General features: G+C 54.3%; 1 protein-coding gene across 1 annotated transcript; it reads left to right on the forward strand.

Moving 5' to 3' along the window:
- Positions 1-3,433: 3,433 nt before the first annotated feature.
- Positions 3,434-26,811, forward strand: CYP26B1 (cytochrome P450 family 26 subfamily B member 1). The gene is made up of 6 exons (XM_086889874.1): positions 3,434-4,752; positions 6,611-6,835; positions 19,179-19,454; positions 20,432-20,587; positions 21,725-22,006; positions 23,353-26,811. Exons 1-6 carry the CDS (start codon positions 4,549-4,551, stop codon positions 23,743-23,745), a joined length of 1,536 nt encoding a protein of 511 aa, XP_086746000.1. The 5' UTR covers positions 3,434-4,548; the 3' UTR covers positions 23,746-26,811.
- The last annotated feature ends 565 nt before the right edge of the window (positions 26,812-27,376 follow it).

Consider the following 27,376-nt stretch of genomic DNA (forward strand, 5'->3'; position numbering starts at 1 on the left):
CCATGCCGGTGGCCCATTGCTGCCCCTTTCCCTGCTCCTCAGAGAGGCTTTCCCACACACTTGGGAAGAAGTGGGAGATTTCAGGACAGGAATTCTGCTGCTTTGGGGAGGCCAAGAGCATCCCAGGGCTGGCTTTTTCCATGGAAAAGGAAGGAGGAGGGAATTCCTTGCTGGGAATTCCAGGGGGTGTTTCCCACGGCAGGCACCGGGGTCAGGGATCATTTCGAGAAGGTGTTCAGGGAAGGAGTCGTGGGAAGGCGCTTCAGGAATGAGTGAGGTGCTTGGAGCGGGATTTTTGGGGAGATGCTTTGGGAAGGGGCTTCGGGAAGGTGTTTTGGGAAGGTGTTTTGGGAAGGTGTGAGGAGCCTGCAGCAGGAGCATTCCTTGGGAAAATTTTGGGGAAGATGCTTTGGGAACAGTTTTTGAGAAAATGCTTTGGGAACAGTTTTTGGGAACAGGTTTTGGGATGGTGTTTTGGGGAGATGTTTTGGGAGAGTGCGAGGTGCTTTGGGAAGATCCTTTTGGGAGTCGCTTTGGGCAAGAATTTCAGGAAGAAATTTTGGGAAGGTGTTTTGGGAATCTCTCTTGGGTATTGGGACAGTGCGAGGCGCTCTGGGAGCCCCTCTGGGGTAATATTTTGGGAAGGGACTCTGAAAAAGTATTTTGGGAAGGATTTTTTGGGAAGGGGAGATTTGGGTGAGAGATTCAGCAAGATGCTTTGGGAAGGTGTTTCGGGAAGATGCTTTGGAGAAACGACTGGGGACCGAGCCCGGGGGGGGAGGAGGGGGCGGGATTGGGAGGGGACAGGGAGGGGACAGGAAAGGGACAGGGAGAGGGAAGGACGGAGGGGACAGAGAAGGGACAGAGAAGGGAAGGGGAAAGGGACAAGGAAAGGGACAGGGACAGGAAGGGACAGGGAAGAACAAGGAGGGGACAGGGAGGGGACGGGGGGCGGGGGATGGGGAAAGGGACAGGGAAGGGACAGGGAAGGGACAGGGAGAGTAAGGGACAGGGAAGGACAGGGAGGGGACAGAGAGGGGATGGGGACAGGGAAGGGACAGGGAAGGGACAGGGAAAGGAACAGGGAGTGGACAGGAAGGGACAGGAGTGAGACAGGGACGGGACGGGGAGGGGACAGAAAAGGAACAGGGAGGGGACAGGGACGGGACGAGGAAGAGACAGAAAAGGAACAGGAAGGGCCAGGGAGGGGACAGGGAGGGGACAAGGCCACCTCCACCTGCCGCCTCCTGCAGTTCCCGCGGCCGCCACCAGGTGGGGCGGTCGGGCCGGGAGTGAGCGCGGGGCCCGCCCGGGCTCGGGGGGCTCCGGCCCGGGATGCGCCGGCCCGGGAAGGGATCCCGGCTCCGGAGGGGGATCCCACCCCAGGGGAGAGCCCCGAGCAGGAGTCCCCGCACCGGGATGCGCCGTGGTGGTGACGGGAATTCCCATGGGATGTGATTAGAGGGGGTCTCCGGACCGGGATACTCCGGGAATGGGGAGCGCGGTGGCGGGGCTGGCTGTCCCAGGATGCGGGAATTGGGATCGCCGCTGCCGCACCGGGATGCTCCCGGGGGGATCCCGGCCCCCGGGGGATGTGGGGAAAGAGCTCCAGCCTGGCTCTCCCCGGGGTTATCCCAAAAAAAAGGGGTGAGGGGACCCCCCCCGGCCCCCTCTTCCCTGCGCTCCCACCGGGAGCAGCCCGGACCCAGCCGGGGAGGGGAGAGGAGGGGGCGAAGGAGAAGGGGCGAACTCAAAGAACTTTTGTTTTTCCTGTAATCCGAAGCAAATGCTTGGCCAAAGTGGCTGCGAGCGAGCGGCCCCGGTACCTGCTGCCATCCCGGGTGGGGGGCGAAAAAAAGGGAATTTTGGGGGGGTTGGAGCCTCCTGGACAATGAGAACACCCCTGGAAAAAGCGGCGTGGCCCAGGCTGGCCTGGGAAGCAGCGGGGAGGGGGAGCAGGAAAATCCCCCCCACCCAAATAAAATAAAATAGAGAAAAACCTTCAAAATGTGGTGGGGGTGCTGAGGAAATCATTGCGAGGTTAATTAGCGCTGGTAATTAGGGGAGGATTCTTAGGATTAAGGCAGGGGGGAAATAATTTGGGGGCGGGGGGAGTGCAAGGGGTCAGATCCTGGGGGGGAATTCTGTAATGGGGGAAATCAGGGAAATAATGGCTGGGAAAAGGAAGGGGGGGTCCAGGATAGTCGGGGGGGAGGGAAATTATTCCCGGGAGGAAATTATGGAAGGGGAGCATCAATAGACAGGGAGAAATTTTTGGGGAGGGGGAAAAAAAAAAAAATCAACGCTTGGGGTGAATGAATGTCAGGTTTGGGGGTAAATCCGTACCCGGGTGGGGGCAGAGAGGGAAATCACGGCCGGGGGAAAATAATTAGGGGATAAATTGGGGGGGTTGAGGGAGGGTCATTAAAAAGGGGGAGATTAATTGGGGGATTTCTTGTGGAGGAGAAATTTTTGCCGGGGGAAGCGTTAAGGGTTAAATGTTGGGGGGGGGGGGAGCATTATGGGGGGAAATTTCGGGGATTAAAGATCGGGGGAAATGATTGAGGGTTAAATTTGGGGCGGGAGCATCAGGAGGGGGGATCAGGGTTAAATACTGGGGGGGTTTGTGGAGAGGGGGGAGCGATCGAGGGGTTAAACGGGGCGGGGGTGGGATTTTTGTCAGGGCAAAATGATCGAGGGTTAAATATTGGGGAGGGGGACAAATCAAGGATTGGGTAGTGGGGGGAAATTAAGGATTGAATAACGGGGGGGGGAGAAAATCAAGGATTAAAATCTTGGGGGGTGGAAATCAAGGTTTAAAAACCGGGGGGAAAATCGGGGATTAAATAACGGGGGGGTTGTGGCAAGGGGGGAGACGATCAAGGATTAAATATTGGGGAAGGGGGGACAACCCCAAGGGTCTCAAACCCCGCGGGCTGGCGGGGGGGGGGGTCGCGGCAAAGGGGAAATCACTGGCGGGTTCCGCGTCGGGGAGAGAAGCGCGGAGCCGATTTCGGGGGGATGGCGGCGGCGGGGAAACGCCGAGGGGAGAGGGGGGAGGAAGGCTCCGGGTGCCTCAGGGTTAAGGCGGGCGGGGGTCCGGCGAAGGCTGAGCCGCGCTCGTCTCTCCGCAGGCCGGCGGCAGCGAAGGAGCAGCGGCAGCAGCAGCAGCAGGAGGAGGAGGAGGAGGAGAAGAGGAGGAGGAGAAAGAGCAGGAGGAGGAGGAGGATGAGGCCGAGCAGAGCGGCGTGACCGAGCCGCGGGCTCCGCGCCAGGGCTCGCACGCTCCAGCGCCGCGTCCCCCGGGCCGGCCCGGCCCCCCCGAGCCTCTGAAGTGCGGGTGGGGGCGCGGGGGGAGCAGCGGCGCTGGCGGCCGGCCCAGCCCCGGCTTCCCCGCCTCTATATAAACACACATTTGACTTTCTTTTGCCTCAAAGCGAACAGTGCAGAGGGGCTTTGCCCAGCAGCCCTGCCTCCCTTTTTTTTTTTTTTTTTTCCTTTTTTTTTTTTTTTTTTTCCCCCTCTTCTTTCCTCCTCCTTTCTCCTCTTCCTTACAGAAGTCTGGTGAAAAGTCTGGGGCTCCCAAATAAGCGGCGTCGCGAGAGATCTGTATTTATAGGGAGATATTTATATATATGTAGAGATAGAGCTATAAACCGAAGCGGCTCGCTGCGTGTGTGTAGATACATATATACAGCTATTTAATTCTTCCATCTCTCCAGCTCGTGGCTGAATTATTTTCAGATTTTTTGAACTTTTTTTTTTTAAAAAATCTCGCTCCTTTTTATTACCTTTTTTTTTTCCCCCCTCTTCTTCTTTTTACCTTTCCCCCTCTCCCCCCTTTTTTTTTTTTGTTCTTTTCTTCTTTTTTTATTATTTTTTCCCCTCCTTTTCCTTCTGGTGTGTGTGGCTTTGCCTCGCAAGCGAGAAAGAGCCAGAGCATCTGCAGTTGGACTTTTTGGGGTCTTTTTTTTTTTTTTTAATCCGCCACTCCAGAGGTTTTTTCCTTTTTTTCTTTCATTTTTCTTCTTTTTTTTTATTATTATTTTTTTATTCATTTTTCGCTCATTTTCACCCTCGCCTTTTTCCCCACCTCACTCACCCCCACCCCAATTTTTTTTGGGGGGGAGAGGGGGGGGCGCTGCTTTCCCTCTTTATTTTTAAATCCCCCTCTCTTTCCGTGCGCGCCCGGTGCTTTTTCTCCGTGTCACTCCGGCAGGTTTACCCCAAACAAACCCAAACTTCGCAGCGAGGGGCTCAGCGAGAGCGGCTCTTTTCCCCTCACCACCTAATATTTTTAATTTTTAATTTTTTTAATTTTTTTTTTTTTTTTTTAAATTTTCCTCCTTTTTCCCTTCGCTGTTTCCCCAACCTGCCGGCGCAGAGGGGGGCGAGCCGGGGCCCCCCTCGCCCCAGGACCCCCCAAGCAGCTCCGAGCGGGCGCTCCGCACTCGCCGTCTCTCCGCGCGTGTGTGTGGGTGCGAGTGTGGTGCCTGTCAAGGGGCTGTGTTCTCTCCCCACCCTCCTCCTCCTCCCTTCTTTCCAAATATGCTTTTTGCAAGTTTTGATCTCGTCTCGGCACTGGCTACCCTCGCCGCGTGCTTGGTGTCACTGACTTTGCTGCTGGCCGTGTCCCAACAGCTGTGGCAGCTCCGCTGGGCTGCCACCCGCGACAAAACCTGCAAGCTACCAATCCCCAAAGGCTCCATGGGATTCCCTTTAATCGGAGAGACCTTCCACTGGCTCCTGCAGGTAAGGAGGATTCCCTGCTCCTCGCTGGAAGCTGGGTTGGGACCGCGGTTTTTTGCTGTTTTTTTTTTTTTTAATTTTTTTTTTTTTAGGGTGTTTTTAAGGCTTTTTCTGGCTTTATTTTTTATTGTTTTTTGGGTTTTTTTCTTCACTCCCCGCTCTTCTTTTCCTTCCGATTGCATCATGCGGCTTCTCGGCGAGCTGGGGAGGGAGAGCCGGAGCCGGGGGAGCACCGAGGGAGCGCGGCCGGGCTGGGCTCTCCCGGCGGGGGCTGCCCGGGCTCGGCATCGCCCCTGGGCTGCCAACCCCCTCCTCCTCCTCTTCCTCCTCCTCTCCTCGGCCTCGCTTCTTGCCAAAAGCCGAAACCCGCAGCGCCGGGAACGCGGGCGGAGGCGGCCCGGGGTGGATGCGGGGGCTCCGCCGCTCGCGTCCCCCCCGAGCCGCGGCTCCGTCCCGGCCCTTCCCCGCTCCTGGGGCCGCTCCCGGCGCGGCTCCCGCGGCGGGGGAAACCCGCCGAGGTAATGGGGAGATTAACCCGGGATTAACCTCGCTAAACGCCCGACAGCGGCGGGCGGAGCGGGATCCCCCCGCACCGCGGGGCGAGGGGCGGCTGCCAAAAAATCCGGGCGAAAGGGGAAAAATACGAGAGGAGGAGAGGCGGGGGTGGGGTGGGGGGAGCTCGGGGCACCCCGGGGCTCGCAGCATCCCGGGAGGGAAGCCCCGAGGCGAAGCCGCGCCAGGGTTTCCCCCTCTCTCCTCCCAGCAGCAAAAAAAAAAAAAAAAAAATAATTAAAAAAAAAAATTAATTACAGTAATCAACCGAGGATGCTGCCGCCCTTTGCTGCCGCAGCCGGCGGCGGGGCAGGACAGCCCGGTCCCGGCGGGGACAGCGGCGGCGTCCCCCGGTGTCCTCCCCCCGCCGCCGCCACCGCCGGGGAAGCCCCGCCACGGCGGCCCCGCTCGGCCGCCCGGCGCCGAAGGGGTTAACGGCACGCTCTCAATAGGGCTTTATTTTTTAAAGAAATTTATCAGATTTTTACAGGGGGACCAGAAAAGGGTTCTCGCTTTTCCACAGGCTCCGTCCAAACAGAGTCCAGGGCTAAAAATACAAAAATTTTGTATAAATTGGACTCCATTCGCAACTTGTGCCGCATAAAGGTGCTCTTTGTGCTGCCCTGGAAATGGTGTACAAATAACTCTTTATTAATGCCACAAAAAGGACTTTAATTATATTTACGCAGATCAAGAAACAGGGTCACCTGAACATCTGAACCTCACAACCGCGCTTTTGTTTCAAAATAAACACCCGCGCTCCCAGCCCGGCGGCGCGGCCGCGGCGCTCGCAGCGCCTCTCCCCGCTCGCCAGAGGGGTTTTTTTTGGGGGGACCCCCCCGCTATTGCTCTCCGCCGACAAAAGCCCCTGGAGCATGTGGGAAAGTTATTAAAGTCCCTGAAATCTGGAGATTTACTTAAAGCAAAGCGCTGCCTCCTTCGAGCAAAATCAGCCGGGAGCGAGGAGGGAGGGAGGGAGGGGGGAAAGGGGGGGAAAAAAAGAGACAAAAAGCGAGGGGGGAAAAGGGGGGAGGGTGTGAAGGAGCGGGGGGAAAAAAAAAAGGGGGGGGGGAAATAAGAAAAAGTAGGAAAATGTTTAAAAGTGGCACGGGAGGTAAAGGGAGAAGTAAAAAGGAGGAGGAGGAGGAAGGGGGGGAAGGAAGGAAGCCACCCCCGGCGCGCTGCGGGACACGCGGCGAGCCCAAAACTCTGCCCCCCCCCCCAAAAAAATCCCACCCCGCTCCCCAATTCCGAGCTGCCGTGGGGGGTAAAACCCCGAATCAAACCCGAGGCCATCCCACCCCCGCAGGGCTCCTGCTTCCAATCCTCGCGGCGGGAGAAGTACGGGAACGTGTTCAAGACGCACTTGCTGGGGCGGCCGCTGGTGCGGGTGACGGGAGCGGAGAACGTGCGCAAGATCTTGATGGGGGAGCACCACCTGGTGAGCACCGAGTGGCCGCGGAGCACGCGGATGCTGCTGGGCCCCAACACCGTGGCCAACTCCATCGGCGACATCCACCGCCACAAGAGGAAGGTCGGTGTCCCCGCTTGTCCCCCCCCGCCACTTTCCTTTTATTCCGCTTTTTTCCCTCTTTTTTTCCCCCCTTTATTTCCTTTTCCCCCGCACGTCTCTTCTTTTATTCCGTTTTTTTCCCCTCTTTCCCTTTATTTCCTTTTCCCCCACGCGTCTTGCCTTTCATTCTGCTTTCCCCCCCCTCCTTTATTCCCCTTTTCGCCCCTCTCTTTCCTTTTATTCCGCTCTTTTTTTAAATCTCCTTTATTTCCTTTCCCCTCCCCACCTCTTTCCTTTTATTCCGCTTTTTCCCCCCCCCCATTTATCTCCTTTATTTCCATTTTTTAAATCTCCTTCCCCCGGACCCCCGCGCGTGGGGGATTTCACTTCCCTTGAGGAATTTCAGGGTGAGTTCGGGGGGGACCCGCGTGTCGCCCCGAGCCCCCCGGGATGGGGACACGCGTGACAGGGGTGGCCCCACGGATTGTCACCTTCCCCCCACTGCAGGGACAGCCCGAGGGGTTCCTCTTGGACGGGGGCGGTGCTGAGAACTTCCTGGGATTTCAGGGAATTCGGAATGCGGGGTCTGGGGTGAAGCGGTGATTGGGAGGGGGGTGCTGAGCCGCTTTTGTGACCCCCTGAGGTGACACCCCCAGATCAGCCTGGTTTGGGGGCTCAGAGCCCCCAGATCAGCCTGGTTTTGGGGTGCTGAGCCACTTCTGTGCCCCCCTAAGGTGACATCCCCAGAGCAGCCTGGTTTGGGGGTCCAGAACCCCCCAGATCAGCTTGGTTTGGGGGCTCAGAGCCCCCCAGATCAGCCTGGTTTGGGGGTGCTGAGCCACTTTTGTGCCCCCCTGAGGTGACACCCCCAGATCAGCTTGGTTTAGGGGTCAGAGCCCCCCAGATCAGCCTGGTTTGGGGGTGCTGACCCCTTTTGTGCCCCCCTGAGGTGACAGTCCCCCCCACTCAGAGCCCCAGGCTGGTTTGGGGGTGCTGAGCCCCCCAGATCAGCCTCGTTTGGGGGTGCTGACCCCTTTTGTGCCCCCCTGAGGTGACAGCCCCCCCCACTCAGAGCCCCAGGCTGGTTTGGGGGTGCTGGGCAGAGGTGGGGACCGTCCCCGTGTCCCCCCTGCTGCAGGGCTGGTGGCAGTGGTGGCTGTCACCTCCCATCCTCCGTGGCTCGGGCTCTTTCCCAGCTGGATCTGGGCTGGGAATGATTTAGGATCAAGGGTGGGGTGTCCTCCCCCCACCTCTGCGGTGCGAGGACAGCGCTGGTGACACTGCCGGGGACACGAGGCCATCCCCATCCCTGCCCCGAGGCCAGCTCCCTGCTCCAGCAGCGTTTCCTATTTTGGAGGCTGTAAAATCCCTTCCAAACCTCCAAAAATTCCTTCCCTCTTTTCTCCTGGGGGAGAGGAGGCGAAAACAAACAGCACATGACACCCATTAGTCACGATTTTTAGGAGTGACACCACAGAAGAAAAGCTGTGTCTGTCCCTGTCCCGAACCAGGACCAGCTTGGGTCTCCAATTTGGGGTTTTTTCCTTAAAAATGGAGATATTTTTCCAACCAAGGGGAACGGTGATGGGGCTGCCTCCATCCAGGAGGAGAATTGGTGGCAGGAGAGGTGCAGGGGTTCGGGAATGATGCGTTTTCCTCGGCTGCAGCTTTGGCTCCCGTTTATTCCCTGTCCAGGGATGTTTTATTCCCAATCCAGGGATGGTTTATTCCCAATCCAGGGATGGTTTATTCCCAATCCAGGGATGTTTTATTCCCTGTCCAGGGATGTTTTATTCCCTGTCCAGGGATGGTTTATTCTTAATCCAGGGAGGGTTTATTCCCAGTCCAGGGAGGGTTTATTCCCAGTCCAGGGAGGGTTTATTCCCAGTCCAGGGAGGGTTTATTCCCAGTCCAGGGATGGTTTATTCCCTGTCCAGGGAGGGTTTATTCCCAATCCAGGGATGGTTTATTCCCAATCCAGGGATGGTTTATTCCCTGTCCAGGGAAGATTTATTCCCGATCCAAGGAGGGTTTATTCCCTGTCCAGGGAGGGTTAAGTGGGATCAGGCAGGGATCTGAAGATGCCCATTCCCTGCTCATTTCACCTTCCTGCACCTCTGGATTATTTTTTCCTCTTCTAAAGCGGCCCTCGCTTGCCATGGCCTGGATAAAACCACGGAATTCCAGCCTCGGGTACGGGCGTAGCAGAGCGTGGGTTATGGGGTCATGGAAAAGGGAGGCCGTGACCTCTGTGGGATCCTGGTGGGTTTGGGGTTGGCAGCACGGCCGGGCTGGGCGCTCCCAGCCCCATCAGGAGTGATGTCAGCGGCACAAACCCGGCACAGGTTTCCTCTCTCCTCCGCAGCTCTTCCTGGTGTTCTCACTCCCGGTTTTTTCCTGCTGGGAAAAACCACGTAGCCAACCCTGAACACTGAAACCCAAAGCTTTTGGCATATTCTGAGTCCTAAAGATCTCCACTGTGCTCCTCAAAATCCTTTTTGCATCCTGATTAGGTGTGGGGTGTTAGGAAGGAATTGTTCCCTGGGAGGGTGGAATTCCCAGATTTGCTGTGGCTGCCCCAGCATTTCTGGGGATGTCCAAGGCCAGGCTGGGATGGGATTTGGAGCACCCTGGGACAGTGGGAGCTGTCCCTGGCCATGATGGGGAGTGGAACAGATGATCTTCAAGGTCCCTTCCAACTCAAGCCATTCCATAATTCCATGACTTTTGGCATCACTCGTGAGTCCAAGGTGGTGAGGATCCTCATTCCTAATTCATTCCTAAATCCCAATTAACTCCTAAATCCTAATTCTTGCATCAGGGGTGGCCAAAAGCCTCCCGAGCTCAGGTATTCCAACAAAACCCTGACCCAGGATGACCCCGGCTCCTTCTCCCACTCTTCTGTGCTCTTTGAGCTCCCACAAACTCTTTTCCCGGAATCCGGGATATTCCGGGAGTTAATTCTTTTTTTAAGTTTTCCCTTTCATCAGCTCGAGATTGAGTCCAGAGGGCTCAACTCTGGAATTCAGGCGTTTTAGCCCGATTTCTTCACTCCATCTCCTGCTAATCGCTGCTGTTAGGGAGCTGAGCACCTCCCACCTCAGCCACCCCGGGCTGCTCCCGATTTAGGGAATCCTCTTCTCCTTAAAAACCCATCCCCCGACTGTGCACGGAGACAGCTGAGCCTGGCTCTAACGGGGTGAAAATCGACCATTCCGCTCTTATCAGGATGCTGAAGAACAGATTAAAGCTCATTCCCTCAGGTGCGGCCTCTTCGGAGCTCGTTAATCCCGAATTTTTGTTGCTCCGCGGCTCCAAGTCCCAACTGTCCCCACCCTGAAACTCGGGGAGCTCACAGGAGAAAGGATTCGGGCCTAGGCAGAGATTAAATCTTAAACCGAGTCCAAGTTCTCCTCTTGACCCACCAGGAAACCAAGGACAGAGCTTGGAAAAGGCAGGATTTTCCACAGAATCCCCCAATTTCCACAGTGAGGGCGCTGCTCTTGAGAGGTTTGTTGGAAGATTTGGAGCAGTTGGAAGCTCCGTGGGGAGAGGATTTCCTGGGAAATCTTTTTGGTGGATGATGATCCAGTTTAAAGCATTGTGGGGTTTCCTGGTGTTCAGTGACCTCTCAGATTCTGGGTTTTGCTTCATCTCGGAACTCGAGCCTCCACTTGTTCCTTTTCAATTTCCTGATCTTGCCAGAAATTGAGGTGGAATTCCTCACCTGGCGCAGGATTTTGGGACAAAATGAGGAAAAACCGAGCGTGGAACCCACCTCTGCTGCCCTTCCAGCCATTTGGGATCATCTCCAGCTCTTGTCCATGGCCATAATTCCCCCTCATCTTCCCAAAACCCCACGGAGCTGAGTTTATTTCCAGCAGCACCAGCAGCTCCTCTTCCAGCATTCCCTGGCAGGCGATCCGTGGTCTCCAGATTGTCACCGGGATGTGAGGATGAGCTCCAAACCCAACATGTTCTTGCAGGAGGGTTCTGGGATCTTGCCAGGGATCAGCTGCTCGGTGGAGCTTTCCAAGGAATTTTCGCTCCTCGGAACTCCAGGATCAGCGAATGGCGGCTCTCACTGCTGGATCAGCTGGAGGACGCTTGGATGGGATCAGGGATGGGTGGGATGATTGAGATGTTGGAGCTCCTCTCTCTTTCCCATTTCCCTTGTTCCAGCTGTTTTTCGGGATCTTTGTGGATTCATTATCCCATTCCACATAGAATATCTGGAAGTGTTGATCCTGTAGGTGTTGGTAAAGGGTTCTGGGATGCAGGAGGTGCTCAGGAGGATCCCAATCCTAACCCTGTGGAAGCTCTCTGCTCTTTCCCATCCCAAATTTATCAAATTTCCCCTCCAGGAGCCTGTCAAAATTCCGATAAATCGGAGGAAACCTCCCTGTTTTGGGAAATGAACTCTCTGGTTACAAAGAGGGAATCCCAGGGTATGGAATCAGCTTGGAGCAGGGATGTGGGATGGAAGGCTGGGAACAGAGAATTCCTGTGCCTGGGAATGCCTCCATTGCAGATGTCACCGGCATCGAAAATTCCTATTAATTGAGGAAAACCTCCCTGTTTTGGGAAGTGAACTCCCCAGTTATAGAGAGGGTTTGGAGTCAGCCTGGAGCAGGGATGTGGAGCAGGATGGAGGGCTGGGAACAGGGAAAATTCCTGCACCATGGAATGGCTTCATTGCAGATGTCCCCGGTGTTGGCTCCGGCCTTGGCCTCAGAGCTGGGTGATCAGAGCAGTCTACAAGGGATAAACACAAACAGCTCCGAACTCCTCTCCCACTTTTCTGGGATATTTATCCCGGCCAGGCTGGATCATGGAGTTTGTGTTGATGTTGGAGGAGGATCTGGGCCACCTCTGCTGGAGCCGGAGCTCCACAGGGGAAGTTTTGCCTGGAACCACCTCCAGGTTCCTCTCAGGTGTGACCCCTGTGGCTGAGCAGGGTCTTCGCTCCAAGATTTTGGTGGCAGATCCATGTCCCTTCCCACCCCATGATGGATGAATGTCATCCCTTGGGATTGGAGCTCCTGCTGGAGCTTCCTGGGAAGGGGTGATGGGATCATTCCAGCTCCTGCTCCATGCTCCGGTCTCCCCATCCCGCTCCTGTTTTGGCCGCCCAGCGGTGCCACCTCTGCCATTCCCTGTCCCACCCTGGCTCTTCCCTCCATCCTTCTCCCATCCAATCCCATCTCATCCTCGTCGTCCCCTTCAATTCCCATTTCCACCCCAGATTTTGGGAGCGTTGAAAGGAGCTGAAACGAGGGCAAAACAATCCTGGTCTTAGGGATACTGCAGTCTCTGCTTTTCTGGGATCTAATTCTAGCGGGAAGCTGGAATTCAGCTGCCTGCAAGGGATCCTGGTGGGGAAGGAAATGGGAACTGGAAATGACCAGGACACGGCCTTTAGCGTTTAGGTCAAGTCTGAGCAGGAGATTCCCACTGCAGGTTCCTCACGGGAAAGGTGGGATCAGACTTTCCTCGGGATCATCCAGCTTGGCAGGAGAGCGCCAGACTCGTGCTCCAGCCGAGCCATCCCAAAATAGACACAGCACAAAGGAAAAAAAGAGGCAAAGATGGAATAAAATCAAAGCAGTCCATGGGATTGCCGGGGAGACATCCAGAGATTCCAGGAGGGAGCAGGGAGCGGCCGGCCCTGGTTTGTCTCGGGGTCCAAAGCTCCATCGCTCATTAACACACCACAATTAACGCTCTGCCTCCGAGGCACACAAGTGTTGAGCTCATTAGCACCGAGTGGAAGGGTCCGAGGCTTTCATATCGTTTGAGAGGGCATTAAGAACACAAAAGGGGCCATAAATTTACAGCCAAATATAAACCAGCTGCTGTGGGCTGGGCTGGGGGGGAGGGAAGGATCCGGATTGGGATGGGGGAGAGGGCTGCAGGAAGAAGGAGGGATGGGAGGTGGAAGGAATGGACCTTTTCCTACAAAAAACCTGGGCCGAGGTTGTTAAGAGGTTGGGGATTTTTTTTAGGGTTTTAGGATATTTCTTTTCATGTCTATCCAACCCTCCCAGCCTATTCCATGTGCCCGTGGTGGAAAAGAAACCATCCCAATCCATCAGAGCCAGCTCCCAAAATGATATCAGATAGGCTGAGTTCCAGCTGCCATCAGCTCCAGCCTCTTCTCCAAGCCCTGGGAGTCTCAGTCTCATGGGCAAAAGCCTCTGGAGCAGGAAAAACATTTCATGGATGGAGAACGGCTCCTGCTCCCGTTCTGGGGAAAGAATTCCTGGGCTGGGTTGGCTCCTTGACTTTACACCAAGCAGTGCTGTCATCTCCAGGGGTGTAAATCCAGAGTCATTCCAAGGGATTAAAAAAAAAAGCCAAATGGAGGAGCTCCTGGCTAAAACATAAATTTGGTGGGATTTCACAGTGCCCAAATCTTCCCCGAGCCTGCTGCGCTGGCGGAGCAGGATTGTGGCTGTGGGATACCCTAAAGTTGGATTTTCCACCTTCCTGGGCCATCCAGGGTGGGAGTTTTTGGGTGTCCTGGGAGGCACGGAGAAGGTGAAGCCCCTCCTTGGTCAGCAATGCTCTGAGCTGGGTGGAACTGCAATCCAGGCTCCACTTCCAGAGGGATGAGGAGCAAATCCCGGGGATGTCAGGGAGTCAGGATCCATCCCGCATCGTGACCCCTTTGTATTTCCCATCCATCCTCCTCCATCCTTCCAAGCAGCTGAAGGAACTTCCTTCACTGTGGTTTGTAACATCCCACTTGTCCCTCTGGTGGTAACGGAGCTCTCCACCACTTCCCAGGTGGAATTTTTTCCACGGAATATCTCTCAGCTGCCGGTTCTCCAGCTTCCTTCTCCTTACAGGGTGGCCTTCAGTTGGGATCACCCTGTGGGGTCATCTCAGACCCTGTCACCTCCTGGCTGGAGGAGCTTTAATCCTCACCTGGTCTGCAGGAGCTCCTCAGGCTTTTGCTCATCCCTTGAGATCCTCAGGATTTCCTTGGAGGAATCCCTTTTCCAAGTTTTTTTCCCTTATTCCTGCCACGAGAGCCTGTATGCTCTGGAAGGTGTTTCTATTCCTTTGGGATGAAGTGGCTGCACCATGGATCAGGAATTTCCCTCTCATCCCTTCCTGAGTGTGGCCACCTCTTGCTCTGCTCCGTTCCCAGTTTCTGGAATTCTTGGCAGGACCAAGGACTGTTTTTTTTTTTTAAGTCTGGCTTTGCGTGTAGGAGAGTCCCCGCCCTGGGTTACTTAAATCCATAGGGATCCTTCCCTTTTGTCCTCTCTCTGCTCCAGGAAAATGCATCGGGTCCGTAAAAACTGGGATTTTCCCCCTAATATTTCACTTACACTGGGAAAGCTGTTCATCCCTTACCTCCAGGGGAACTCTCATGTCCAGCCCACAGGCAGTCGGGATAGCCCATCCCAAGGGTTGGAATTCGATGGTCTTCAAGGTCTCTTCCAACCCAAACCATTCCACAATTCCTGAAGAATGAGAGCTCCCACCATGCCTGCTGGGTTTGTGGGATTCTCCTTCCCCACAAAGGCTCCATCCGCAGGGATCCCAGCTGGATCCTGGCCAGCTGATCCCACCTTTCCGATCCCTTTTCTCAGGACACAGCTCCCATTTCTTTGCCGTGACATCCATGGATGTTCTCCCTCCTTGAGGAGCGTAATTTAAATTTTATTCTCCTTTTTCTCCATAAAAAAATGTGGAGAGCACACTTGGAGCAGCATTCCAGAGCCGATGAATCCCAGTGCCTTTTGGTATCCCCATAAATTTGGCTGAGAAGCTGAAATTTCTCGATGGAATTTTGCTGGGGACGGGATTTTTGGGAGAGTGAGGCAGTTTTGCAGGGGGGTTGCTGAGGCAGGTCCTGCTTGGTCGTGGCTGTTCCCCACAGCCTCTTTAACCTCAGACTTAAAGGATTTGGGATGGAAAGTAAGGCAAGGCCTTAAAGGGTTTGGGATGGAAAGCAAGGCCTTGGAGAATTTGGGATCGAAAGAAGGGCCTTAAAGGGTTTAGGATTGAAAACAAGGCCCTGGAAGGTCTGGGATTGAAAACAAGGTCTTAAAGGATTTGGTATCAAAATCTCCCATGCGATGTTGGGGTTTTGTAGGAAAGTTTCTTGAATGTGGAGATTTTTAAGTTGTGGGGAAATGCAGGTCTTGGTCTTAATTTTATTCTGAACTTGACTAGAAATGCTGGAGTTCCTCATAATCCTCTTTTTTTTTAAACATGGAAAAATCAGGGGCAGGGACAACTCTCAGAGGTGCATCATGACATGACCCAAGGATCTGAAATGATCCTTCTGCTTTTTCCAGAAGGATTTTTTGAGAATCTTTCGAATTTTGAAGCAAATTGAAATTTTGCCTTCGGCAAAGGCGCATCATTCCTTTTAGCCTGGAGGCTCCAGCTCCCATTCCCAGCCTCCAGCTGGAGGCTGGAGCGTTCACGAGAGCCTGGATTCCTCCAGGATGGAGCTTTCCACGTGCTCTATTTCCCAGAGAAAAAAGGGGAGCGAAGGAATCAGTTCTTTGCTGTGTGCAAAGGCCAAACCTTTTATGAACAGATCCCAGAGTGTCTGGGCAGGAGTGGGATTTTTTTGAATTTTCTTTCCCTTTGTGGTGCCTTTCCAACGTTTTTTGCTGTGTTTTCCCTTTGTTCACACTCCCAGTACCAGGTGGCCTCTTGCCCATGGACCACCTCCAGAAATATCCTGGTTCACAAGCCCGCTGGAGCAGGGGAATGGGCTCCGGAGAGGGGCAGACAGACATCCAGGACAATGTGGTGATGGGGAAGGGCTGGGACAAACACAGCCTGGTCTTTGGAAATGTGGGAAGAATTAGGATTGATCCAGGCTGAGATGTTGCTTTGGGTGATTCCCGACGCGTCCTGTCGGCCAAACCTCCGGCAGGTGCCAAATTGGTTCCTGAAAACTTTTCCAGGCTCATCCCGCCTCACTTTGGTCAGGCCAGCGGCTCTAGGCTGGATGGGATGCAGGTGGCTGATCCCAAAATTTAAGTTTTCCTCCTGGAAGGGAGGAACGGAAAGCTCCGTTCCCTCTTTTGGGAGGATGTGCCAGTTGGGAGTGAGGGGCCTGCAAATCATGGATGGCAAAAGGCAGGGATTGGTGCTGGTGCTTGGAGTGGGAAGGAGAAAGCCATGGAAAAGCAGTCCCATGCATGGAATCACTGCTGGAGCTCACAGAATTCCCCCAAATTCCCTCTCCTTGGCTGTGGTTTAAGGATGGGGCTGGGGCGTTCTCCAGTTGGGTCTGGGGGCACTTTACTGTCACACGGAGCTGAGGCACTGGGAGGACATTTTCTGCCTTTGGAAAACCAGGAATCCTTAAATATCCTTTTTCCATGTGAGGTGGAATTCCCAGGTTCCAGCCAGGCTCGCTGGGTGGTGGGGTCTCCGTTGCTGTGGGTGTGCGGTGGAAATGGACGCCCTTGGATCAGGCAAATCCCCAGATTTGGCTCTTTTGGGACATATCCCAACGGGATATGATACAAAAACTGGGGGTGCTTTCCAGCATCCCCAAAAAGTCCCAGCACTGTCGTGAGCCCTTGTGGCTGGGTGCCACCAGAGCCGGGCTGTGGCATCTCAGGGTTAACAAAGCTGAGCTTAGAGATGATTTTGCCTCTTGGCAGCCCTGGAACAACTTTTTTTCATTTTTTTTTTTTTTTTTTTTTTTTTTTTTTTTTTTTTTTTTTTTTGCCTTAATTCTCCTCGGCTTTGCCTGGATTCACTCCTGGAGCAGCCGAGCCGCTCGGCTCGACTTCACTAGAGGGCGCAGGAATTTTAGGCTAGGAACGCGCCGGGGTTCATCGGGGAAAGTTGGCTGCCTTCTCCTCCTTTTTAATCAACTGGAAAGATGCAGGGTTGAACTGGAGGTGACTGGAAGGGGATCCAGACTTGTGTCTGGCCGGGGAAGGATCTGCTGACATGTGGGATTAGGTGGTGCGAGCGCGGCGGCGGCGGAGGCCGGGACGGAGCAGCGCGGCCGGGGCTCGGGACGTGGTTGGGAGCTCCAGGGAGCAGCCAGCTGGAGGAGCCTCCTGGCACCAGGAGAGCTCCGAAAATTGCAGAGGAAAGGGAAAAAAAAAATTCCCCCTCACCCCCCAGAGCTTAATGCTCCCCCTCGTCCGGCTGGGCAGGTCTGCGTTGATCTCACAGGGGTTCGGTTTTCTCTTCCAAAGGATCCCCAAGTCTGTTCACGGCAATCCTTAGGACAGGATCTTTCCTTTTGGGAGCCTGGCTTGATCCAGGGGTGTGGATCCAGCCCCCCACACCACAGCAGCTGTTTTGGGGCCAGAGGCACGTCTGGGACTGCGTCTGTTCTTCAGGGAGCAGGGGGACCCCAAGTGCTTCTCCTGTGGGAAGGACGAGGCCAGGAGCCCCCAAAGGCCACCTCTGTTGGGATGGTGGCTCCAAGCAGGGATGTGACCCTGTGCTCCTAAAGCAGAGGCTGTCCCCTCATTGGCCCTGCTTCCAGCTGGGGAAACTGAGGCATGGGAAGTGTTTCGGGACGTTCACTGGGATCCTCTGTCCTTGTTCTGAGCTCCTTGGCATGGATGAAGGGCAGGTGAGAGCAGGATGGGGAGACAGCAGTGTCCCTTTGGTGGTCCTATCCCATCCTTGTGGAAGAGCTCGTGGATCCTGGCTCTGCATCAAACCCCGGAGTCCTGCTCAGGGACGAAGGAACCGTCCCTTTCCCACTCCCTTCCCACCTTCCCCGCTCCCTTCCCACCTTCCCCACGCAGCTGAGGGTCTCGGCTTTACCCCCTCCAGCTTTTCCTGCTCGAGCAGCTGCTTTTTCCAGTAGAAAATGCCTGAAGGTCGCTGCCTTTCCAGGCTCCAAGCCGGCTCTGGATGCAGGCGGGCCCACGGCCTGGCCGCTCCCTGCTGTTCATTCATTCATTCATTGATTCCTCCTCTCATTCATTCATGCCTCAGCTCCGTGCGGCCATCCAGGGATGGCTCCCTGTCCCCAGGCTGATCTGCTTGGGTTCTCTTCCCTATCCACCCTCTCCATCCCGGGATTTCCACGGGGAGCTCCGCCGTGTGCCGAGCTTGACTCGGGGCTCAACCTGGGGCGTCGTGAAGCGGCTCTCGTGGAGCCTCCGGAGCCTCCTGCCCGGAGCTGCGAGGGGACAGGGGTGTTTTTTCACCAAACAAACTCCCAGGGAACGCCGGGCATTAGCAATGAGGGGTCGCAGCCAGGAAAATATTACCTTTCCCTTGGAGTGCTGACTGCGGAGGAAATTCTCACATTTACAGCTCCGGCGAGCCCGGCGCTCATGGAAAAGAGGGGGCGGCTTTGATTTCGCTCCTCTCGGTGGGTTGATAACTTGGCAGCCCCCCCACCTCGCCTCCATTCCCGCCGGGAAGCGGCCACCGGTGGAGGCTCCGGCGCTCGGCTCCCTCCTTGGAATCCTGCTTTAATTGGATTTTCCTGGAGGCCTGCGGTGCGTGTGCGTCCTGCCCCGTGCGTGTGTGTAGGTTAATAAAAAATAAACAAACAGCACTTTCCCCCCTTTCTCGGGGAGGGATGCGGCGGGAATGCCGAATGAAAGCGCTGCTGTGCCGGGAAGGGACATTCCTGGCATTGCTGAGCTCCACGAGCGGGCCCGGGCCCAAATTGGAGGAAAAAAATTGGAGTAAGGAGCCGTTAGCGTGGGGGACCTGGGGAGGCCCAGTCCTGCTCACTGTTTACTCGCAGAGCTTAAATTAACGCTGGCTGCTGACATCAGGAATTTTTTTTTTTTTTCCCTGGTTTCCCAAGGAAATGAGCCGAGGGCGATCGTGGCCTCTGCGTACGTGCAGAGGCTCTTCCCCGCTTGAACCCCTGTCGGAGTTCAGCCAGATTCCACAGAGATCCTAAAGGCTCCAAAATAATTATTTTGCTTCATTTTACATCCATTTAAAAAAAAAAAAAAAGGGGGGGGGTGGAAAAAACATGGTGCGAGGAATTGTCAGTGCTTCCCATTGGGAGAGCTGTGTTTTCCCATGGTGTTTGCCCGTCTTGGACACCGGAGATTCCCTGTGGAAAAAGTGCATTAGTGCCATCCAAACCATGGGATGAACCTGAGATCCAGTGGAATTGGAAAGCCAGCTCTGTCCCTCCTGCCACACGTGGGATGAAGGAATTCCTCCCATCCCAGGTTTGCCCCGTTACTCTTTGTGACGGTCGTGGTGGGAATCTCGGGACGAGCCGGTGTTTCTGGCAGCTTTTTTAGGAATTGGTGACTCTGGATGAAGAGTCAGGAATGGTGACAACTCCCCGTAGGACACGTGGTGACCTTGGAGAAGGCCAAGCGTGTCGGGGCCATGGAAAAAAAAAACCCCTCCTTGTTGTTCCTTGCAGGTCTTCTCCAAGATTTTCAGCCATGAGGCTCTGGAGAGTTATCTCCCCAAGATCCAGCTGGTGATCAAGGACACCCTGCGGGCCTGGAGCAGCAACCCCGAGTCCATCAACGTGTACCACGAGGCGCAGAAACTCACGTTCCGCATGGCCATCCGCGTCCTGCTGGGCTTCCGCATCCCGGACGAGGAGCTCGGCCGCCTCTTCGAGGTCTACCAGCAGTTCGTGGAGAACGTCTTCTCCTTGCCCGTGGATCTGCCCTTCAGCGGCTACAGGAGGGTGAGATTTGGGTTGGGTTCTCTGCCCTGATAGCACCAATTAATTAATGGGCGGTGGTTAATCAGCACCTTTCCTGGTTCTCACTGGGATTCCTCATCCTCTGACCTCAATTAGGCCATTTTGGGCCACCATTCCTGATTTAGTGGAGAAGATGGAGGAAAATCCGTTCCTTGGTGATTGGAGTGGTTTGATAACAGAAAATAGTCAGGACTTGCCCAGATTTAATTCATATTTTCCCTCATTTGGAAATTTTTTCGTATTTTTTTTAGTTTGTGGGATCCTTCTCCTTTTAATTCCCTCCTGTCCTTTAAGTGAAACAGGTCTTTGTAATTCCCAAAACTAAAACAGGCCCTTCTAATTCCTGGAGTATTCCAGGTTTTTTTGATGAACGATGCAAAATGAAAACATAACAAAAAATAGACATAAAATCGTCTTCTTTTCCATGGGGAATTTTGATAACAGAAATACGAGGGGTCAAAATGTATTTCTGTGATATCCCTGCAAATCTTTTTTATTGCTACCTGCCCATGGGAATGATTCCATCCCCTCGGAGTCCGGAATCATTCCCAGCAGCAGGTTTGCCCCGAGCAGCTGCATTCCTGTAGGAATTGCTTTACTGGGACCAGGTGATCAAATTGCTCGGGAAGAGGATTCTTTGGGATGAATGGGCTTTCCTTTGAGAGACAATTTTTCCCAGGGATTTCCATACATCCCAGGAGGAGCCGGGGGGCTGTGAAACGGTGCCGGACAGGGGCTCCCAGCCCAGACCCATCATTTACACCTAGGTGTTGATTACTCCGCCTGTGATCTCCCCCACTCCGGCTTTACTCCTCCTGCCCAGGGGACACCTCCAACATCTTCACACCCCTCTCTGAGCCTCTGCTTTTATGGCTTGGACCTCTCCTGAGCACGTCTGCAGCTCCTGGGACGGGCAGAGCGCTGCTGATGGTGGGGTCTGACGGCTTCCTGCTCCACAGGGAATCCGGGCCCGGGAGACGCTGCAGAAGGGGCTGGAAAAAGCCATCCAGGAGAAGCTGCAGAACACACAGGGCAAGGACTACGCCGACGCCCTGGACATCCTGATCGAGAGCGGGAAGGAGCACGGCAAGGAGCTCACCATGCAAGAGCTGAAGGTAAGGCTCTGCCCTGGGGTCACCTTGCCATTGTTCTGCTCAGGGTGGGGCCTTCCCGAAGGGAAAAGTTTGGGATGCTCCAAGGAGGAATTTTTGGGGCAGACCTGAGATGAGCAGTGAGAGATGGGGGACCACAATGTGTTGGTGGGTCCTGGATCCAAACCAGTTGCTTCATTTATTTGCTGGTCATGCCCAGCCCTTTCTACAGAGCATTCCATGGAATCATTAAGCTTGGAGAAGGCCTCCAAGATCATCAAGTCCAACCTCCATCCCCACCAAACCATACCAGAAAATCCCACATCCGCTCGGTTTTCAAATGCTTTCAGGGATGGTGACTCCATCACTGTCCCAGACAGCCTCTTCCAACGCTTGGCCCCTATTCCAGGAAAGAAATTCTTCCTGATATCCAACCTGAACCTCCCTGTTCACGAGGGAAGTTTTGATCTGCTACATCCCTTGACCCTTCCACCTTTCCTGGCACTTTCTTTGCTCCTCCAGGAGCCCCTCAGAAGGTTCTTATCCACAGCTGGGTCACAGCACGCCAGGAGACATCTCCTGGGTGTTTTCCTCGGAGGTTCTGTGTGAAGCTCCTTGTGGTGGCTGTCCAAGGAGTGACCTTCCAGTTAAACGTGACCAAGCTGTGGCTGCCCCATCCCGGGAAGTGTCCAAGGCCATTAACAATGGACACAAACTTTGCCCAGATGTCCCTCATCCCTCCTGGTGGGTGGGAAATCGCCCAGGAGAATCCATCCCCCTCCAACATCTCCCTTTGTATGCCACATTCCATTTTTCCCTCTCCCAGCTTTGGGATGTGATCCTTCCTCAGGTCACTCGGCCCCTTTGGATCTTAAATTTTTGGAGCAGCTCTTTTGGGGAAAAGCTGTGGCTGCTCCACCCCGGGAGCGTCCATGGCCAGGCTGGACAGAGCTCGGAGAAACCTGGGATAGCGGGAGGTGTCCCTAGGCTCGGTACAAGGAGATCTTTAAGTTCCATCCAACCCAAACCATTCCATGATTCCGAGGCCAGGCTGGAAAGCTGTTTGGGAGAAGAACACCCCACGGCACCTTGACCTGCTGGGGCTGGTGGCCCCTCCATCCCACCCCTGCCTCTCACCCTGGCTCTTCTCCTGTCCCCCAGGATGGCACCCTGGAGCTCATCTTCGCCGCCTACGCCACCACGGCCAGCGCCAGCACCTCCCTGATCATGCAGCTCCTCAAACACCCGCGGGTGCTGGAGAAGCTGCGGGAGGAGCTGCGGAGCAAAGGGATCCTCCACAACGGCTGCATCTGCGAGGGCTCTCTGCGCCTGGACAACATCAACGGCCTCCAGTACCTCGACTGTGTCATCAAGGAGGTGCTCCGGCTCTTCACCCCCATCTCCGGAGGGTACCGCACGGTGCTGCAGACCTTCGAGCTGGACGTGAGTAGTGCTGCACCCTGAGCTCCCCAAAACGGCCCAGCTCGCTTGAGCCTGGCTTAGAGGAGACCTCCATGGGGATAAACTGAGTCCTGACTAATTAAGTCCTCCCAGGCAGCCAGTGGCAGGACAAAGGAACGTAGCCTTAAGCTGAACCAGGGAAGTTTAGGTTGTATATTCCTAAAAAGTTCTTCCCAGGAAGAGCGGCTGGGAGTTGGAATGGGATGCCCAGTGGGGTGGTGGAGTCACCATCCCCAGAGGGCTTTAGGCCTGGATGTGGCACTCGGTGCCACGGTTTAGTGGACGAGGTGGCGTGAAGCCACAGCTTGGACTTGACCATCTCAAAGGCTTTTCCAGCCTAATTAATTCTGTGATTCTGGCAATGGGATTTGCTCCAGATCCAGCAGCGATGCGACGTGGAGCAAGGGATGCGCCGGAGCTGCCAAAGAGCAGACGGGTGTGATGCTTCAAAGCCCAGCTCGTGACAGTGACGCCAAATTCTGAGCCGGGGTGTGACAGGGGAAAGGTTTACGGCAAAGGGCATCTCCAGGCTGCCGGATGACAGGAGGATTAGTCACCACCGTGGCTGGAATTTCCTCCCAGCAAAACAAAATCTCAGGAGCTGCCTTGTCACTGTAAATCCTCCTAATGCAGCGGTTTGAGTCAGAGACCTTTTAAAGTGCTCAGGGGATGATAAATCCACCCCATTTCTCATCGCCCGGGCCCCGACGTGGGTGTTGGGTGTGTGGTGCTGACAGGCAGCGGGGTGTGGGATGCTGTGGGATCTTCTGGGATCCTCTGGGATGCTCCGGGAAGGGCTGGCAGATGTGTGGGGCACGGCACGGGAGAAGCTGCTTCCCCTGCTCAGCACCACGGGGTTCCTGGTAGGCAGCTGCTGCCAGTGACCACAAAGCAAACAAATGGATGGAGCATCCCACGAATCCTTGGGATAGAGGGAGGAATAAAGCCAGGATTTGCATCTCTTTGTGCTGTGCTGTCTGGTTTTCCTCTAAAATCTGCATCACGCTTGAGGGATAAACCCAAAAGGAATGGGAATAAGCAAGGAAAACTGTGAGGGTGGCCTGGCACGGATTGCCCAGGGATTGTGGATGCCACATCCCTGGAAGTGTCCAAGGTTGGATGGGGCTTGGAGCACCCTGGGGCAGTGGAAGGTGTCCCTGCCCGTGGCAGGGTGTAGGACAGGATGAGTTTAAGGTCCCTCCCCACCCTGACCATTCCATGATTCCGTGGAAACAGAATTCCTTTATCTTGTCCCCCTGCTCCCTCTCCCTCTCCAGCAGGATTGACCCACTCTGCCCTTCTCTCCACCCCTTCCCACCTCTCCGCAGGGTTTCCAAATCCCCAAGGGCTGGAGCGTGATGTACAGCATCCGGGACACCCACGACACCGCTCCCGTCTTCAAGGACGTGGACGTCTTCGATCCCGACCGCTTCGGGCAGGGCCGGAGCGAAGACAAGGACGGCAGGTTCCACTACCTCCCCTTCGGAGGAGGCGTACGGACCTGTCTGGGGAAGCACCTGGCCAAGCTTTTCCTCAAGGCTCTGGCCATCGAGCTGGCCAGCACCAGCCGCTTCGAGCTCGCCACCAGGACTTTCCCCAAAATCACCCTGGTGCCCGTGGTCCACCCGGTTGACGGACTCAAGGTCAAATTCTTCGGACTGGATTCCAACCAGAACGAGATCCTGACGGGCACAGACGCCATGCTGGGGGCCACCGTGTAGAGCCCGCGCCGGTGGCACCAGGGACGGGCGGCCGGGGGATGCAGGGGTGGGGTGGGGGCGAGGGGATGGACAGGAGGGGAGGAGAGAGGGATGAGGAGCTTCTCCACGGCGCTCACCTCCGCATCGGGACTGCTTTTCCAGCAGGGAAGCTGCCGAAAGCGTTTTGCTCTTCCCGCGGGACACGGAGAAGGTCAGGGCGGCCTCGTCTTGTTTTGTTGGGAAGGAGGAAGATCCACAAAAGCCGAGTTGAGCTGGGATGGCTGACCATACACAGTATCTAAATATTATAAATATATATATATAAATATCTATAAAACACTTCTGCTGCCAGGAGGAGAAGGCCCGACTGCGGGAAAGGCTTGGGAATCAGCCGAGGATCTGAGGTCTGGTGTCCCGGGGCAGCTCTGGGGTGACCTCTGACCTTTTTTTTTTAACAGTGTTAAATTAGCTGGTGATAACAGTGTTTTTATGTTTTTTGAGGTGGTATTTTTTTTGGTTTTGTTTTTTTTTTTCATTTGTTTGGTTGTGTTGTTTGTTCCGGAGCGTTGGAGCCTTTCCTTGGCTGGGGGGAGACAAGGCTGCCCATTCCCAGCCCCTCTCCCGCTGGTGCCGGGGCAGGCTGGAGAGGAGGAGGGGTCATTTTGCTTCCCAAAAAACCCCTCCTGTGGTGTCTTGTGATCCCTGAGGCCTCAGGAGAGGCAGATTTGCATTTTCCAAGATGTTTTGGGGCTCTGGGGAGAGGGGGATGCCCCCTTTTTTTTTTCTCTCGTTGAGTTTCCTGCTGCTGCTACACGGCCTGTGAGCACCCCCCTCCACCCAGCCCCGGGCAAAGGCACCCCAAAGGCTTTGGGGACATTTCGGTGCCTTTGCTGTCCCCTCAAGGTGCTGGCACCAGCCCCCGAGCCCCAGCACGGCTCCGGGGGCACCGGGGCAGCTCCTGCCAGAGGCATTCGCATTAAAGGTGATCTCTCGAATTAACGCGCGCGTTTGTTTGTCTCATGTTTGGGGTTTTTTGGCAACGGGAGAGCTCAGCAGGAAGGAGAGGGCTCCGTGTCAGCTTCCAGCCCGCATCCCAGAAGAATTCCAGAGCCTCTCCAGCACGAGCCAGCAGCCACCAAGAGGTATCTTGCCTTCCGTTTGCTGTAAGAGGGGTGGGGTTATTTTATTTTGGTTTTTTGCATGCAAGAGGCTTCTGGGTTGAGTTGGAGATTTTGGGGTTGTGCTGGGAGGGTGTGGAGCAAAAGCCTCCAGAGCAGCTGGGCAGGTGTTGGGTTCAAACCAGAGCTGAACACCAGCTTGGGAGATCCCTCCGTGGCTCGGGACAGCTCTTCCAGCCCATCCAGCCCCGCTCCTGTCCCATCCCAACCCTCCGAGGTGGAATGGACAACGCCGAGAGCGGCGATGGGAACTGATCTGGCGCCCAGGGGCGCAGCTTGGCTTTCAGCTCCGAAGGGGTCCAGAGAAGTCCAAGGGCTTGGAATAGGGAAGGAGAAGGGGCAGGTGTGGCTCACCAGGTGGCTTTGCAGGTTGTGCTTTTGCCTCTTTGGCAAGAGGCGCCTCTTGGGAAGGTCGCAGGAAGTGTGAAGCGAGCGGAGGCGAGGCCGCCTTGGCCGGCGCGGCGCTGGCGGGGGCAAGGAGGAGGGAGGCAAGTTTGGAGCCAAGGGAAGCACTTGAGGTTGGAATGCCGTCAGCCAAGCTGCCAAAAATCCCCCCTGGAGCATCCCAGGGGATGGCGGTCCCTCCCACTGGGGTGCACAGCTTGATGCAAGCTGGAATAAAACTCCCGCTCTTCTGGGATTCCCAATTCCCATTCCAATCCCAGCCTTGTTTCTGGGTGGTGACCAACGTGCCAAACCCCAAAGGAAGGTCTCAGGAGCCCTGGAGCAGAGGCTCAGAGTTTCCCAGCCTGGAATTTTTACATGGAACGCGGCTAGCTGTGGCCCTGTTGGGATTGCAGGTGTTTCCTCGTCCCTGATGGAGAGAAATAGTTCCCAGTGATAAAAGGAGCTTGGAAATGCAAATCCCAAAGGGCGAACACAAACCTGGATGTGGCTGGAAGGGGGAATCTCCCAGGGACCAACATTCGGGGACAGAGAGGTGTCCGTGGTTTTTGTAGGATTTGGGAATGGGGATGGAAGGTGGGTGAGCTGTGGGGTGAGAACTCTCCAGGAGCCCCCATTTCCATCTGGGATCTGTGCTTGGGGATGAGCCGACTGGGAAAGGGAAGAGCTGGAGAGGGGGACGGACAACCAGGATAGGAGGTCTGATTAAAGCTGAATCCCTTGGATAGATGAGCAAAATCTTGGATACTTCCTGGAAGGGTTCAGTCCCTCTTTTCACGGGGAATCAGGGAAGGGTTTTTCCCTGACATTTTCATTTTAACTTCCAATGTTGTTCCAAAGTGAGAACCAAACCTGCTCTGGAGTGAGTTTTGATGGGAATGGGAGCTGAAGCCGTCCCCGAAATTCCATTTACATCCCGTGGATATACAGTGTTTGTGTGGGGGAGTATTTAATCCAGGCTGAAGTAAGCCAGGCTTTGTTGTTCCAGTCCTAACTAATATAACTTGACTAAAAAAATAAAGTTGCTGCAGTGGGTTTGCAGAATAAAGCACTTTGAATCTCAGATTTATTTTGTTTTTTTTTTTAATTAGCACAGTCCAATTTGCTATAATATTATTTTATACACAAATTTTTTTTTTTTTTGGTCTGTCTTTATAAACTATTATAAGTGCTATTTTTGTTATAATTCAAAAATAGATATTTAGGATAAAGTTGTGCTGTTAAATATTTGTTATTTAGTAAAAATATGATTTTTTTTTCCTCTTTATTGTAAACGTCGTCTGGGAAAAAAAATATTAATGTTTTATCCTATTTGTTTTTAATATTAAAAAAAAAAAAAAGAAAAAAGCACTTGTGGGGTTTTTCCGTTCGGGAATTGGTGCCGTGTGAGGTTGTGTTGCAGTCACGTGGGTTTTAATATGTACAGAATATTCTGTGTTCCATATTAAAATGAATGTTGTGTATTTTGTGATCCCAAAATAAAAACAAACAAACAACAAAAAAACCCCAACAACCCATCCCTGTGGCTTCTTTCTAGAATTTGGGAATATAAAGGGTTGGAACTCCCAAGTTTGGGTCTCGTATTCCAGCTTCCCTTGAAGGCCTCGTGGCCTCCGGGCTTGGGGTTTTGGGGAGAACCATCCCAGGAATTTGGGCATCCAGTGGGATTTTGGCATCCAGCTCTGTGGCCAAATGGTTGATATGGACCCAAATTTTCTTCTATTATAGAAGAAATAATAAAAATTATTTTTAATTTTATTAAAAGTAAAATAAATGATGGGGACAATGGTCAAGTTGATGAATCAAGATACCCAGAGACTGGGAATCTCTGTCCCTGGAGACTGGACATGGTGCTTAGCCACCTGTCCAAAGGGAATCCCAACTGGAAGTGACCCCAGTACAGGAAATTCCACTTCAAAATGCAATAAAAAACATAATATTAAATATTTATGGTCAAGTTGGATCAAGGATGGTCAAGTGTTGGATCAAGATGTCCCAAGATTTGGAGTCTCCATCTCTGGAGACTGGACACGGTCCTGAGGACCCAGACCAAGGTGAACCCTGGCTGA

The sequence above is a fragment of the Cyanistes caeruleus genome, chromosome 5 (assembly GCF_971803275.1).
Source record: "Cyanistes caeruleus chromosome 5, bCyaCae1.hap1.1, whole genome shotgun sequence".
In the NCBI taxonomy this organism is placed as follows: Eukaryota; Metazoa; Chordata; class Aves; order Passeriformes; family Paridae; genus Cyanistes; species Cyanistes caeruleus.